Genomic DNA, 14,626 nt, shown 5'->3' with positions numbered 1-14,626 from the left:
ATGTTTGTCATGTCTTTGGGGGAGACAAAGCTGGGAAAAAGTCTCTTTATAATCTCCCCCCTCCCCCCCAGAAGATTACTTCTTAAGTTTTAAAAGATAAAAGTTTGAAAAATAAAATGTACCCTAAATAATGGTCTAGGTTTCAACAGGGACACAAGTAATATCTTAGAAGGCATTTCAAGTCGATGTGGCTTACCAGTAAATTTTGATGGCTTCTTATTTTTATTTATTTATTAACACTTTTTATTGTGAATTGAGTGGTTTACCGAACAAATCATCAGGATATTTTTACATTCAAAAACCCATACACATTTTGCTTCATTTCATTTGTTGTGATCCTTGCAGTACAGCATCACTGATTCTACCTCCTACGTGTGTTTCCAGCCTCCACTCTGCCTCTAAATCCTTTAATTTGTCCTAGAACAGTAGTTCTCAACCTTTGTAATGCTGTAACCCTTTAATACAGTTCCTCATGTTGTGCCGCCGCCCCCCCCCAACCATAAAATTATTTTTGTTGCTACTTTATAACTGTAATTTTGCTACTGTTATGAATTGGGTGACCCCTGTGAAAGGGTCGTGAGAACCGCTGTCCTAGAGCAGATGCTGCCCTCGTGGTGGTATCCTGGTTACGTGTTGGGCTGCTAACCCCAAGGTCCACAGTTTGGCAACCAGTAAAGGCTTTCTATTCCAGTAAAGTGTTACAGTCTCGGAAATAAATGGGGGTGGTTCTACCCTGTCCTATAGGTTTGCTGTGAGTTAGAATTGAGTCAGCATTGAATTCAGTTTGGCATGTAACTCCCTAGTGGTGGTGTTCCCCTTATTAGACTCCTTATTGTTTGATTGAAAATAGAGGCATGTCAGTGATTTCAGTTCTTGACCATATGGATGACTGGTCAGTAGTTTTTAGGGGGGGTGGGGGGACGTCCAGCAGACAGACTCTTGTTCTCTGTGATTATGAGTTTGATTCCACCTTTTCCTCCTGTTCTAGTCAGGACCTTCTAGTCTAATGTGGTCCCTCTCAGAGAAGTTTGTAGAGGCCAGTCAGGCACCATCTAGTTCTTTTGGTGTCAGGGTCACGAGAACTGAAGTTCACATAGCCCATAATGCACAAGACTAATTCGGTTCTTTGTGTCTTCGATTTTCTTCATTCTTCATTTTACTCACAGAAAGAAACCAATAGTTGGACCTTAGATGTCTACTTCTAAGCTCATAAGACCCTGCTTGTACTCACCCAAGTAGGATGTAGAACATTGTCTCTGTGGACAGCTGTATGGGGGCTTTTTAATTTTGCTTATGTATTCTTGGTAGGTAGATATTAAGCTCAGTTATTTATAGCTACTAAAATATTTGTATATAGTAAAGTAAAGGAAACTTTATAAACCTTGAAAATCATTTTAAATGGTAGTATCTTGCAAAGCCCCATTGCCTACTCTATTTAAACATTAGACGTGTATTATAAATTGATGAATAAGTCTTTTCCCGTTTCTTTTGTAGATGTGGTGGTACAGTGGGAGCTATTCTGACATGTCCACTGGAAGTTGTGAAAACACGCCTGCAGTCATCTTCTTTGACACTTTATATCTCTGAGGTTCAGCTGAACACCATGGCCGGTGCTAGTGTCAACCGAGTAGTCTCTCCCGGACCTCTCCACTGCCTAAAGTGAGCACGTTTGTTTTTGTCTGTACTGCCACACTGGAAAGGTTCCTTAAGTACTTAAGTACAAGTTACTCTAAGTTATACTTATTAGAAGCAGTAACACCCAATGGAGAGGGAACATTAGATGAATAATACAAATAGAATATTATTCCCAAGTCATTTATCTGGAATAGCTTCCTGTATTTGTCTTGTGTATTTATTTACTTAAAGCTTCTGATTTATTTTTGGAATTTGGTGGTTTAATGTTAACTCTTTTTTAATATGTTATTAATTTCAAAAATATGCACAAAGCGAGTACATTCATTTAATGGCAGCCTTTGGTTTTTATATAACCTGGAAAACTAAATCAATGGTAAAAAGATGAGGCTTTCTGCGCCTGTAAAGATTTACAGCCTCAGAAACTCCAGAGGGGCAGTTCTAAAGTAGGATCTCTATGAGTTAAATCAATTGGATGACAGTGTGTTTAGTTTGGTAAGAAACTTAATTGAGACTTTAAGTAGAATTCTACTGATTTTAAAATGTTATTCTGTTGATTTGGTATTTCTTGGTGGATTAAGAAGAATTTATTTGTGAATTTTATTATACTTTATTATGTTACCAATCAGAATTGAAACTTAGAACTATGAAAATCAGATTATATATCTTTAAACATAGTGATGTAACTGAATGTTTTGTGTGTTTGTCTTATCAGTTCACTTGGTGCCTACTCTATTTGAGCTTAGTTCAGTAGTGTTTATTTTGTAGTGAAAAATAAACTCCTCTATTTGTTCGCCTTCACTATCAAAAAATTTCATCACTCTTTTAAAAAAAATTAGTTACTAAGTACATGGATAAGTAGAATAAAATTGTGAACAATTTTTGGATTACCGTGACTATAGATAGTTAAGTACTTTTGGGTGATGAATAGTAGAAGAATATTTTCATAGCTTACTTTTGACAGTGTACTCACTACTTCTTAAAATTCTACCTTTGACATATCGAGGTATAATACCAGGGGTCCTCAAACTTTTTAAACGGGGCCAATTCACTGTCCTCAGACCCATTGGAGGGCCGGACTATAGTTTTAAAAAAAGCTATGAACAAATTCCTATGCACGCTACACATATCTTACTTTGAAGTAAAAAAACAAATGGGGCAAACACACCCGGCGGGCCGGATAAATGCCCTCGGCGGGCCGCATGTGGCCTGCGGGCCATGGTTTGAGGACCCCTGTATTATACTATATGCAGGGGCTTCAAAAAGACTGTAGAATTGAAAGACAATGTGATTTTTCCCACAGACTTTTTAAGCCCCCTTGACTTTTGTTGACTATTTTCTGCCTTTCCCCAGCAACTCTTAAGAACCCTCTGGGCACTGTGGTCATTTTGGTTTTTCAGACTTAGCAGGGTCTGAAGTGAAACCTAGGATGTTTCAACTGCACTCATTAGACATTTGACCTGCAAATGTACATTGTCTGTGTTTCTTCTCTCCATCTCACCCCCGTGTCCTCCTTTAATCAGGGCACTGTCAGTTTTATGACTGTTGCTGCTGCTTTTTTTTAACGTCTTTATGATTGAAATGTAATTTGCATACCATAAATCTCAAACATTTAAGGTATACCTTTTAGTCATTTTTAGTATGAGAGGGCTTCAAAAGATTTGTGGGAAAATTCTATTATCTTTTAAGTCCATTTTTCCACTAATTCTTTGAAGCCCCGAATATTCAGAGTTGTGTAGCCACATCACAAGTCTAAATTTAAACATTCTCATCACACAAAAAATTAACCCAATACACATTAGCAGTCATTTTCATTCCCTCTCTTCTCAGCCTTAAAAAACTTTTGCCTTCAAGTGAATTCAAACGCATGGCAACCTTAGGACAGATTAGAACTGTCCCTTAGGGGGCTTCCAAAATCCACCACATCTCTGACCAGTGTTCTCAGCCAAAGACATCTACTATTTACTCTCTGTCTCTATGGATGCATTTTCTAGATATTTCATATTTAGCATGTATCTTTATTGCTTTATGTACCATTGTTTAGAGGTATACCTGTGAAAGCCAGAACACATGTACGGTGGAAACCCATCAAAGAAGGAAAACATATTTTCCACTAACAGCGAGCTATAGGAAAGTGATAAAACTGTACCTTGTCAAAGGCAGAAAACTTGAAAGACCTGGAAAAACAAGGCAGTTCTTTTGCATTCCAGCTCTCACAGGTTTCACTGTATCACATTTATTCATCAGCTGATGACATTTGGCTTGCTTCCTTTTGGTGTAAATGAACACCGCTAATGTTTTGGATAAACTCGCTATCAGCTATCGCTATGCCGCCTCATAGCAACCGTATAGGACAGGGTAGACCTGCCCATGTGAGTGAGTTTCTGAGACTGTTTATGGGGGTAGAAAGACCACGTCTTTCTCTCAAGGAGCACCTGTTGACTTTGAGTTACTGACCTTCTGGATCACAGCTCAATGTGTGATCCTTGTGCTGTTGGATGGACAAAGGTTTTCTACCTAAGAGGCAATTGTCAGATCAGTCGTATGCAACTTTATGTGTAACATTTTGAAGGATTGCCAAAATGTTTTCAAAAGTGAGTGTATCATTTTACATACTATATGAAGTAGTAATAAATTAGAGTCCCAATTTCCATACATCTTTGCCAGTACTTGCTATTTTATCTGTCATTTTGATTACAGCTATTCTTATTCTAATGGTCATAAAGTGTTAACTAACTTCCTAAAAGGTTTGTGGATGTGCTTTAATAAGTGAAATTGTATACAAAATAACATTTTTAAAAAACAACACTTAGCTTCCTTAGTTTCTCAAAGGGTTTCGCGATATGGAAAGACTTAATCATCGAGTCTTCTTCGCTTTTGGCAGGACAGTCCCGATTTTTAACAATTTTTCCCACGTCCCGCAGCATTTTAATAAAGTCCCGATTTTTTGAAAGAATGCACAACAAGCTAGGTTATACGGTTTTCGGCTGCCATGTGGCTATTTCGCCAGGATATAAGTTTTATTAATGGTGTCCCGCTTTCCCAATGTTAAAATCTGGTCACCTTACACTAAACATAATTTGGCTTCATACCCTCGCAGTCTTGCCTTCAAGCTTTTAAATAACCTTAAGCATCAGCTACCTTTCAAGAAATCTTTTTATTTTTAATTTTTTAATGAAATACTATATTTAATTATTATTCAAACACATGAGACTTGGCTTCTCACAGTTTACATATGGGAATTTAGCGTGATCCAAACTCCAGTATCCATTTCTCTGATCTTTCAGTGTCTGCAGCAGATACTGATTTAGAAACCTTTTTAAAAGCTATATTTCAAAATCCTCGGTAGTTGTGGGTGTTAGATGTTAGAGAACCTCTGACATAGTTGGATAACTTTTCATCAGTCTCTATTCCTGAGATTCTCAACCCCAGAAACCCTTCCCCGACTGAGACACACCTCTCCTCTTCAGTTCCTCCGCTTCTCCAGAATAAGCTGTTACACTCTTCTCACAACTGGTCAGCGAATTTCTGTCTCCTTACTCTTACTAATCATAGAAAGCTCTCTGGGCAACATAGTAAGTACTCAATAAAATAAATGCTGTGTGGAGGGAGAGAAATTAATAGAGTAACCAGTTTAGTACCTACTTTAAAGGCTGTTGGGTTACTAGATGTGTTTCCCGTGTCATGTCCGTAGAACAACGGGATGAAATAGAATTGCAGTAGTGGAGAGTGTTGTTCTGTTCATTCGGAGTACTGGAAGGGGGGAAACGTTGCTCATTGGAAGTTGACTTTGCTGGGGCAGGTAGTGAAATTGAGGGGATTGTAGATGGGAATGGCGTTAATGAAAATGGAGATGCTGTATCATCTTCAAACGTTTAGGAAAGAATCTGAGCAGAGGTTTTATTATCAGTTGTCAAAAGTTTATGCTGTATCAAGAAAACAATGTTTATAAGTAGGAGAAAATGACCCAAATAAGTGTTACATATTAATAATAGAAATTTTATTGTATTTAGACCCTACGTTTGTAATACAAAATAAATAAAGTGCCAGACGCGGAAGAACATTTTTGTCTCAAGGAGTTCTTTTTCTTACAGGATGATCTTGGAGAAAGAAGGACCTCGCTCCTTGTTTAGAGGATTGGGCCCCAATTTGGTGGGGGTGGCTCCTTCCAGGTAAAACCAAAACTATAAGTGTGATCATTTTTCATCCCCTGTCTTAGGGCACAATGACCGTTCTAAATGCAATTGTTTATAAACGTGGATTTAAATGTTTATGAAAAGTTAAATTATTTCATTTTCTTTTTAAGGATTTCAGGTATATATATACTTGAGTATAAGCCGAGTTTTCCAGCACATTTTTAATGCAGTTTTTGTGGTAAAATTAGGTGCCTTGGCGGATATTTGGGTCGGCTTATACTCAAGTATATACAGTACTTAACAAACATATAGCCATAATAAAGTAAGACTTGGTAGCAGGAAATGGTGTTTGGTATTTCTAAGACTGAAAATTGGTACAATTAGATAGGAGCAGTGGTAATGGGAGTGCGAAGGGTGTGTGTGTATGTATAATGTTTGCATTAAATATTAAATGATATATAGTCTTGTTTTGGGTAGAAAAAGAAACTTGGTCAGTTATAGCTAAAGTATTAAAAAATGCTGTGTTGTATAAATTAGCATTACGAGCAGTCATTTACCTAAAATTCCGTGGATGGAACTGACGAGTTTTTTTGGTTTGTTTTGTTTTGTTTACTTTGCATCCAGTGTTTAAAATACTGAACATAACATTTATCATTATATTGCACAGAATAGGAGATATTAAATATTTACGTAATAAGACTGGAAATTTCTCTTAGAACTAGGTAGGCACTTTGTACTCAGGTTTCCTGAACAAAGGCTTTTATCATCCTCTGATTGTAATTGGTAAAAATTTGCATAAGTATAGGCTCATAGATTATTCTGATGCTTGAGTAGATTTTGTTCATTTCAAACCAGTGCTTATATTTTGAAAAATCTGTCCACAAAAAATAATATTTTAAGTAAAAGTATCTGTTGGTCATCAAAGACTTAATACTTAGGATATACGTGTATGTACTTTTTTTGTTCTGTTTTTGATAGCCGTTTTGTTGGGTCTATCATCTGAAATCCAAGTTCTTTTCCCAGTTCTCGACACAGCAGAGGAAAAGTAGTAAAAATCAGGACTTAGATCAGGCTTAAAGAAAAGAACAAGAAGCCTGAAACATCAGAACTTGAAAAGCATTGAAGTGTCATAAAAACTGCGCACAGATGCCTACCTTAGCTAAACAAAAGTGAAAGCCAATGCTGTGCAGAGATGCCCTCTTAACACGGTGGGACACTTTGCACGGAACTCAGAAGGCAAAGAACAATCTAAGAAGGGGAGAGCCTGCATCTTTGAGATTTTAGGGGGCAGGGTAAACAGAATGATTCCATTTCCCCCAAAACAAAAAAGACCTTATTAATACATTGATTGGTTATTTTTCTTTAATAAATTTTATCCTAGATTTTTTACTTCTTCCATGATAGAACACTGTCCAAATGTCACTTTTATAGTGAATATTCATATCAGTGTCCTGTGTGCAAGCCAAGTACTCCATCCTTCGTTTTTTTAAATCGTATTTCAAGTTTTGTTTGATTGTTAATGGGCTCTTTGTCCAAATTAAACACGTTCCCTCCATCCTATCCACTCTCTCACACCCACTTAATAATGATTTTTACTTGTATCAGCATATCCCCACCACCCAAAGAGAGATTTACCTTTACACAATGAGCTCATTCATATGTTTTCCAGTCATCAGAATCTTAGGCAAACATTTCTTGCTTCAGTGTGTCCTTTGTTAAGTAGCTGTTATCATAAGTACTTGGTGGAGGGGCTCTAGTTGAGTGATTCACTATAAAACGTACATCAGGGTCTCCCTAGAAAAAATGTGCCTAACAATTAGTTTGTTTTCAGACTTTATTACTGTTTTAATTTTTATTATAAAGTGCCACATACGTGTTTATCAACATGTTTATTGATAAAATTTAAACCTTTATTTTAGAGCAATATACTTTGCTGCTTATTCAAACTGCAAGGAAAAATTGAATGGTGTATTTGATCCTGATTCTACCCAGGTACACATGATTTCAGCTGCAATGGCAGGTAGGAATGTACAATACTAAAAAAGGAAACTTTCTGGAATGTTGAGACAGTGTTAAATTGTAAACTTTACATTAAAAAGTTAAGGTGCGTAATGCATTTTCCATTAAGTAGCATCTGTAAAAATATTTAGTTATTTGTATAAAAATACACTTGATCAAGTATATAAAAATCTGTCATCAATTGGCCTATTTTTAATTAAGCATTTAATTGATAAGATACACATTGTATTTTTCCTTGTGTAATCCACTGAATATGTAGTGATCTCTTAATATTTAAAGAACAATCTAACTTTAATTATACTTTAAATAAGTAATGAAGCTGTAATTTACTCTTTTCTCCTCAATTTCTGTTAGTGCCTTTTTCCTTTTTGCTGCATGTTTTGGCTTCTGTCTGAAATGTGCCGGCAGTTCTTGGTAAAGTATTCATTTTGTCCTGTGCTCAAGTGCTGACATTCTTGTGAGTGGTGTAATATTGGTAGCTCAGATACCTAAGTGATCTATATTTATCTGTATTTTTTTTATTGTTTACAGTCTGAATTTGTGAGACCTCTTGCCACCCACACAAGTGACATTAGAAAGTGCTTGATATTGAGGGGCACTGGGTGTATGCATGCTCGCTGATACGAGTGATTCCAGCAGCCTATCTACCAGTCTTAATAATGCATATGTGTAAAGGACTGTTGTGGGGAAAATGGAATGAAAAGACTGTGGCAATTGTTTATAAATCCTTTGATGCTCCCGTGTAAAATTTTTTAAAGTGCTGAGTCTCTGTGATTCCACGTCATTAAAGACAAACTAGGAAATTAGTTTGACCAATCTGGCTCTGGAATCATTTGCTGCCATGCAAGTTAGACAAAGCCATGGACTTTGGTTCTCAAAAGAGATTGCTCTGTAGTTTTCTGAGGTTTATTGCATTTTACCAGTGCTTCCTTCACATTCTTAAATTGTGTTAGGAGTGTACAAAACAGACTCTAGCTGCTCTAGTCAATTGTTTCTTTTTTGGTCAATAAGAGTGTCAATCATGTGCTTCATAATGAGTGCCTTAAACTGTTAACCATTTTCTGTTTAGAAATAAATTGGATCAATTTGAACCACATACTTAACGAACTAAGTGTAAGTTGGAAATACTAATTTCTGAAAGGTTGATTGCCCTTACCATATAATTCTAGTATGTATTTTATAAATTGTTTTCAAGCCTTTTACTATTTAGCAATTACTACTGATTTGTTGAGGTCTTACAACTGGAAGGATCAACCTTAAAGGTCAAGATAGTGAAGGACTAATTTATCAATGAGGAGATTGTGGGCCAGTTGCATAATTTATATGAACCCCCATTGCCATATTTTTTAAATGAATAGGTTGGTCTACATAATGTGGACTTTGATTATTAGTTCTTTAATTTGGTACTGTAGAGATTATTTAGTTACAACTAAAAGTATTGTTGACATACTTTTTACAGATGGCGAATATGAATAAATACAATTGTCCCCCCTATAAGTTTGAGAGGATGTGAGGTAAAAGTTGGTGACCAATGAAAACTATGTAAACTATGTATTAGATTCTTTAAGAATATATTTCTGAATTACTAGTGTTTGTGGGTTTTTTACATGCCAAAAGATAATCAATAAATGTTACTTTCTATTTTGAAAATTAAAATCAAGGAAAGAGCCAGTGATTTTTAAGCTGAGGATAGTTATAAACTGAGAGGTTCAGGATATCTTAATTCCCAGTGGAAATTTTTTTCATTAAAATATCAGAATTTATTGCCGTTTTTTTATCACATTGCAGGTAATTTCAGTAAAATTTTCATTTTGCTCTCTTCTCAAATGTGTACAAATGCTAAGTCATGGTTTGTCTATTTTTATCTATACATTACAGTACTACTATTTTCCAACTCTGATTCCTTGAATTTGGTAAATCAGTAATACTTGTTCAGAAATGATTGCATTGTACATTTAATGTATAATTTGAAAACACCTCTTCCATTTGTTTGCAGTTACATTTTTCTGAGAGCTTCCTTGCACTGTCCTTGAGCATTAACATTTAGCTTTGCAGTTATTCATAACTACATGGTTGAAACTGAGTGGTCCCATGCAGACTCATTAAGGTAGCCTTTTGCCCTCTTCGTTTTTGAAATAATCGACACCAGTCTGCTCTGGTTATGGTGTAGGGTCATTTTAGAGGTCTTCTAATGTGAATGATCTAGGGGTACAAAGTGCTTAGAGATCGTCAAATGTGAAAAATCAGTTTTTACTGGCTATGTAAAAAAAATGCTAACCTTGTCACTTTAGCATCAAACATGCACTAAAATAGATTATCATTGGCAATATTGCCTATAAAATTTTGCTGCAGTAATGCACATATATACATTAAGGCACCAAATCAGTTTCGTGTTATGTAACATACAAAGGGGCTTCAGAAAATTCATGGGAAATGGAATTGGAATGGAATTTTCCCACACACTTTTTGAAATCCTTCCCTTATAGAATCCCAGGGTTTAATTTAAATAACTATGGCACTGTAAAAAAATTAATTACTGGGCAATTTATTTAAAGTGGGTCTTATTTGCATTTATTGTACTATTTCAAATAAACACAAGAATCTGTAAACCTTTAAAATCAAGCTATTTATGCATTAAAATGTTTTCAAATTATGCAGGCAGGTAATGCAGTTAAGTAATGTTGGGTTCCTGTATATTTTACTTGCCTTTGTTCTTCCTTTTTCTGAGTAGGTCTTAGCGACCGAGGGTCTCTGTCTTTGTGCCTGTGTGTTACTGTTTGAGTAAACGTGCATACCCTTCCATGCCCTTAGACGTTGGTGTGCCTTCAAGAGCTAATATTAGGCGTATTCTTTGTAGTAATTCCTAATTTTCACAAGCTCTTATCTAGCATGTGTCTTTTATATACATTATAGAATTAAAGGAGATGAATTCTGATTTTTATTGAACTACATTCCATTATTCGTCAATTAAAAATTTTTAATAATGTAGTTATTTAATATTATATATTAACTTATTCTGTTTTTTAAATTCCATTATGTAATTGTTAACATTTTCTACACCTAGTAGGTTTTATTTGCTTTCATAGCATACACTACAATTTTTACAAGATAGAAGTTCTATTTTACGTAGTTTATAATCAGAGACTAAGTTTTTACTAATTAAATAGAAATTTTGTCTTGTGTATATAAGATATTTTTAAATAATACTTTATTTGTTCCATGGCAGTTCATTCAGCTAGGTGAATGATTGGCCAGGTGTTTTGTGTGTTTGTGTGTAAACATTCTTCCTGTTTTTTGTTTTGTAGAACACAAGAAATTAAATACACAATAATCCAAAATATTCCATAAGTATGGATGTGCAATATTACTGCCATAGAGCAAAAAGTGACAGGTACTTTTGTAGAAGCATACTTTATTTACTTAATAAAACTGAAAATTGTTACAAATAAAGTTACTTGAGTATTCTGTTTTTCTTAAAAAACAGATATACTTAGTAGGCTGATGGTTAAAAGAAAAGCATGTCTTCCGCTCTTTGATGACAGCAAATAATAGAGGAAAATGGGATGCTATAATTCCCCCAAACCAGACATTTTCTGAAGTTCCCCATTGACAAGGTTAGCATTTTTTCCCCTTAGTTTGGGCTTCTTTTAGGTAAGTATTTTGACTTAGAAACTGCCGCAGATGGCAGGATTTTCAGTACTTGATTCAGTTTAAAAAAAAAAAAAAGATTGTGGCCTGTTCTGGTATCTTTCATTTCTTTTCTTTTTCTTTTTTTATTAAACTGAAAATTTTCAAAAGAACTAGCTCTCACAATAACTATTTCTCAAACCCTTCCAATGGGATTCAGTTTGTACACGTGTTTCTGATGAGGTCGCTGCTTGTTGTTATGATACAGAAAAGCCTGTGTCTATTTTAGGCATTTACTGTACATTTCTCCCGAGAAAAGAGTGAGATCGTGTCATCTCATGCTCCCCATCCGCAGGTCACTTCCTGTAGAAATATGGACTAACTTAAACCTCGTGAGTACTGAACTGAGCATCTCTTGGAGCCTCTAGCATAAGAAACACACCCTGGGTTTTTATAACAGCTATGGAATTAATAGGCGGGAAATGAACTTTTATTAGCTCAATATGTTGCGTGTATTATCTGATTATTTCATAAAAATTAAATTCTGATCTCTTTAGTAATCATTCTAGAAAGAAAATGGGGTACTTTTCAGTTATCTGATAATCAAATCATGAGGTCATCAGCTTGGCCATAACTAGCGTTACCTCAAAAGAATTTGCTAACAGCATTTAAAACGTACACAGTTGTAAATGGTACCATATTGCCCTACAACCAGGAAAATGTGTGGCTCTCTGCTTATCAGCACGTACATTAAGAGTCTACTACAGTACTTCTCATTCTCATCTGTCAGAACTGGATTTTCTACTCTCTTACAAAAATACTGATCTTACATCATTGCTTTCTAAATAAAAGCAGGATAGGAATATCTGAGATCTTAGCTATTTAGGTTTAATTAGGTGTCTTTTTCTTTTTTTTTTAATATCTAGCACTTGAGGCTAGGTGGCCTTTGGTCTCACAGAATTTAAGTAAGAATTATTGAAAATGCATGCTACAGGTATTGCTCACTTAATAGGTGTTTTCAGCAGGCTTGTTGTAAGCAGAAATTCTCTAACTCTGGTATTTAATTGGTTCACATTATTAAGTGCAGTCTTAAATGAAACAAAACTTTAAAAATTTCACTTAAATTTAAACTTTTCTAATAAAGTACTAACCACATTGCTAACACTATGACCCAGTATATTGGCACTTTGCTTTAACTGATTATCAAGCATATTAATTCTTTACCTGCAAATGGATCCCTCATATATTTCTCACAATATTAATATGAAATACAACATTTAATCAAACTATCTTAATTCAAATTCTTAAATAAGAAGTAATAGGCAATGCTTAAGTGTGGGGTTTAGTCTCAATATCTCGTGTTTGTCTTAGAACAACTAGGAATATATGTTTAGCTTTGGCATTTTTCCTGTTTGTCAACCTCAAATTGCCTTGCTGGGTATAATTTTCAGTTAATGGTAAATTTTATTCTTCTTCCCACTTAATTTCTTAATAGATTACATTTTCTAGATTTAATTAGCCTAGTAGTGTCTATTTAGTCTATTTAAGTGTCTTTGGTTAGGGAAAATAATAATAACCCAAGGGCTAGATTTTTAACTACTAAAAGATTAATGAGGTTCTTTATCTAATGGTTTGCTAGCAGTTGAGTTAGTGTCTTTATTAAGAGCTAGCTCATTATTGGGGGATTTGAGTCAAAACAGCTATTATAACTGAATACTCTGGCTGACATTAGCAGTTGTAGGGTTAAGGTGATAGTGCTCTCTCACGTGAATGAGTTGTAGTTAAGTGAGAAATACCTGTTGTGTGCGTCCTCTCTTTGTTTCTTAATATATGCAGGGAATAATTTAAAACTTATTTATAGGTGTATCTTAAAATATATTTCTAATATATTAATAAATACTTACTGTGATACTTTAAATTATATATGGGGTTTAGTTCAGAATATAAGTGAAGCATTTTGTGACTTGAAAATGTTATATGCAGAAACTTGGGAGTGAAGTTTTATAATCTTAGAAATAGAACTTTAATTCTAAAAATAGTTGATGCTTCAATTGTTTAGGCCCACCTTTTCAAATAAGTTAATAAATTGCATGAGAATTTGTACCTAGGCAGGCTGTATTATAAAAGTTCGATATAAGTATTTTCAGTTAAGACTTTCAAAGTTTAATTAAAAAGCATTGCTACAAAATTCATAAAACCCTTTCTGAATGCAGAATATTTTGTTGTTTGTGCTGTCAAAGTGACTTTTCACCAATCAGTCTTTAGTCTTGCTTAATAGGCATTTAGGCAACACATACCGATCTTTTTACTTTAAAAAATAATCATTCAATTGAGATTGGACCAGAAAATTAATGTCTCATGCCTGTTTGCTTCAAAATATTGAGTGTCTTTAGTTTGATGTTTTCACCTGAAAAAATAATATTTAAAATAAGAAAATAGTAACACTTTTAACTTTACTCTCAATTAAGTATAGTCAGACAAGAAAAACCCTTTCCAAACACATTATTTAAACTAATCCGATAATTTCATGTTCTTTTCTTTATTTTTGCCAAGCGTATATGCATGAAAGGAGCCTCTTACTTGAAAGATTCTCCTAACAACCTCTTCAGCATTTAAAATGTTTTATTATTTGAGTACCAGCTGATACTTCCAAAATTCATAGTCCTATTCTAAGTTTTATCTTATGTGTGTAGTATTAAAAGACTATATAAGGGGGCTTCAAAAGATGCATAATAAAGTAGAATTAAAGATAATGAAGTTAACCCATGAACTTTCTGAAGCTTTCGTGTATATAAACTTTATAAAATTGTTAAAGGAATCATTAACTCAAATTCTGTTCTTTTCATTAAGTTCTTTTCATTAAGTATTTATCATGCTTGCTAAATTTCTTTGAAGCATCCCTTGGGTGACGTCTGATTCTTTGTACGCAGTTTTAAAAGTGGGCAAAAAGGAATGAGGTGTGAGTTAGCTACTTCTAACAGCACAGAAGGGAGACGTGACAAGTCAGCTGTGTGAACTATGTGTCAGAATTATTTTTATATTTCTAGAGATGCCTGTATTTTGACAGCCAAAAGGATTTGTGATTAATAGTGCACACTAAAATATATGGCAAAGAAAGGATGATTTTTGTTCTTGAAAGTACTTTGCTAATTCTATTCTACTTAAAAATATATATATACTTCTCCAGATAATATTTGGTAGAAAATATTGAA

The 14,626-nt window shown here is 34.6% G+C and overlaps 1 protein-coding gene across 3 annotated transcripts in view; it reads left to right on the top strand.

The window, feature by feature from the left end:
- SLC25A36 (solute carrier family 25 member 36) overlaps nt 1-14,626 on the top strand; it is a 46,144-nt gene that overhangs the window by 22,140 nt on the left and 9,378 nt on the right. For all 3 annotated transcript variants that reach the window (XR_006679833.1, XR_006679832.1, XM_004712079.2), the window contains exons 2-4: nt 1,495-1,659; nt 5,727-5,804; nt 7,688-7,788. Coding sequence is in view for 1 of the 3 variants with exons in the window: in XM_004712079.2 (XP_004712136.1) it covers nt 1,495-1,659; nt 5,727-5,804; nt 7,688-7,788 (344 nt within the window). In the remaining 2 variants the exon portion in view is untranslated. The remainder of the gene's footprint in view (nt 1-1,494; nt 1,660-5,726; nt 5,805-7,687; nt 7,789-14,626) is intronic.

Source organism: Echinops telfairi, unplaced genomic scaffold (assembly GCF_000313985.2).
Source record: "Echinops telfairi isolate 266 unplaced genomic scaffold, ASM31398v2 ScPeMD7_16;HRSCAF=60, whole genome shotgun sequence".
In the NCBI taxonomy this organism is placed as follows: Eukaryota; Metazoa; Chordata; class Mammalia; order Afrosoricida; family Tenrecidae; genus Echinops; species Echinops telfairi.
The sequence above is the reverse complement of the archived record's forward strand: the minus strand, read 5'-3'. Positions and strand labels throughout refer to the sequence as shown.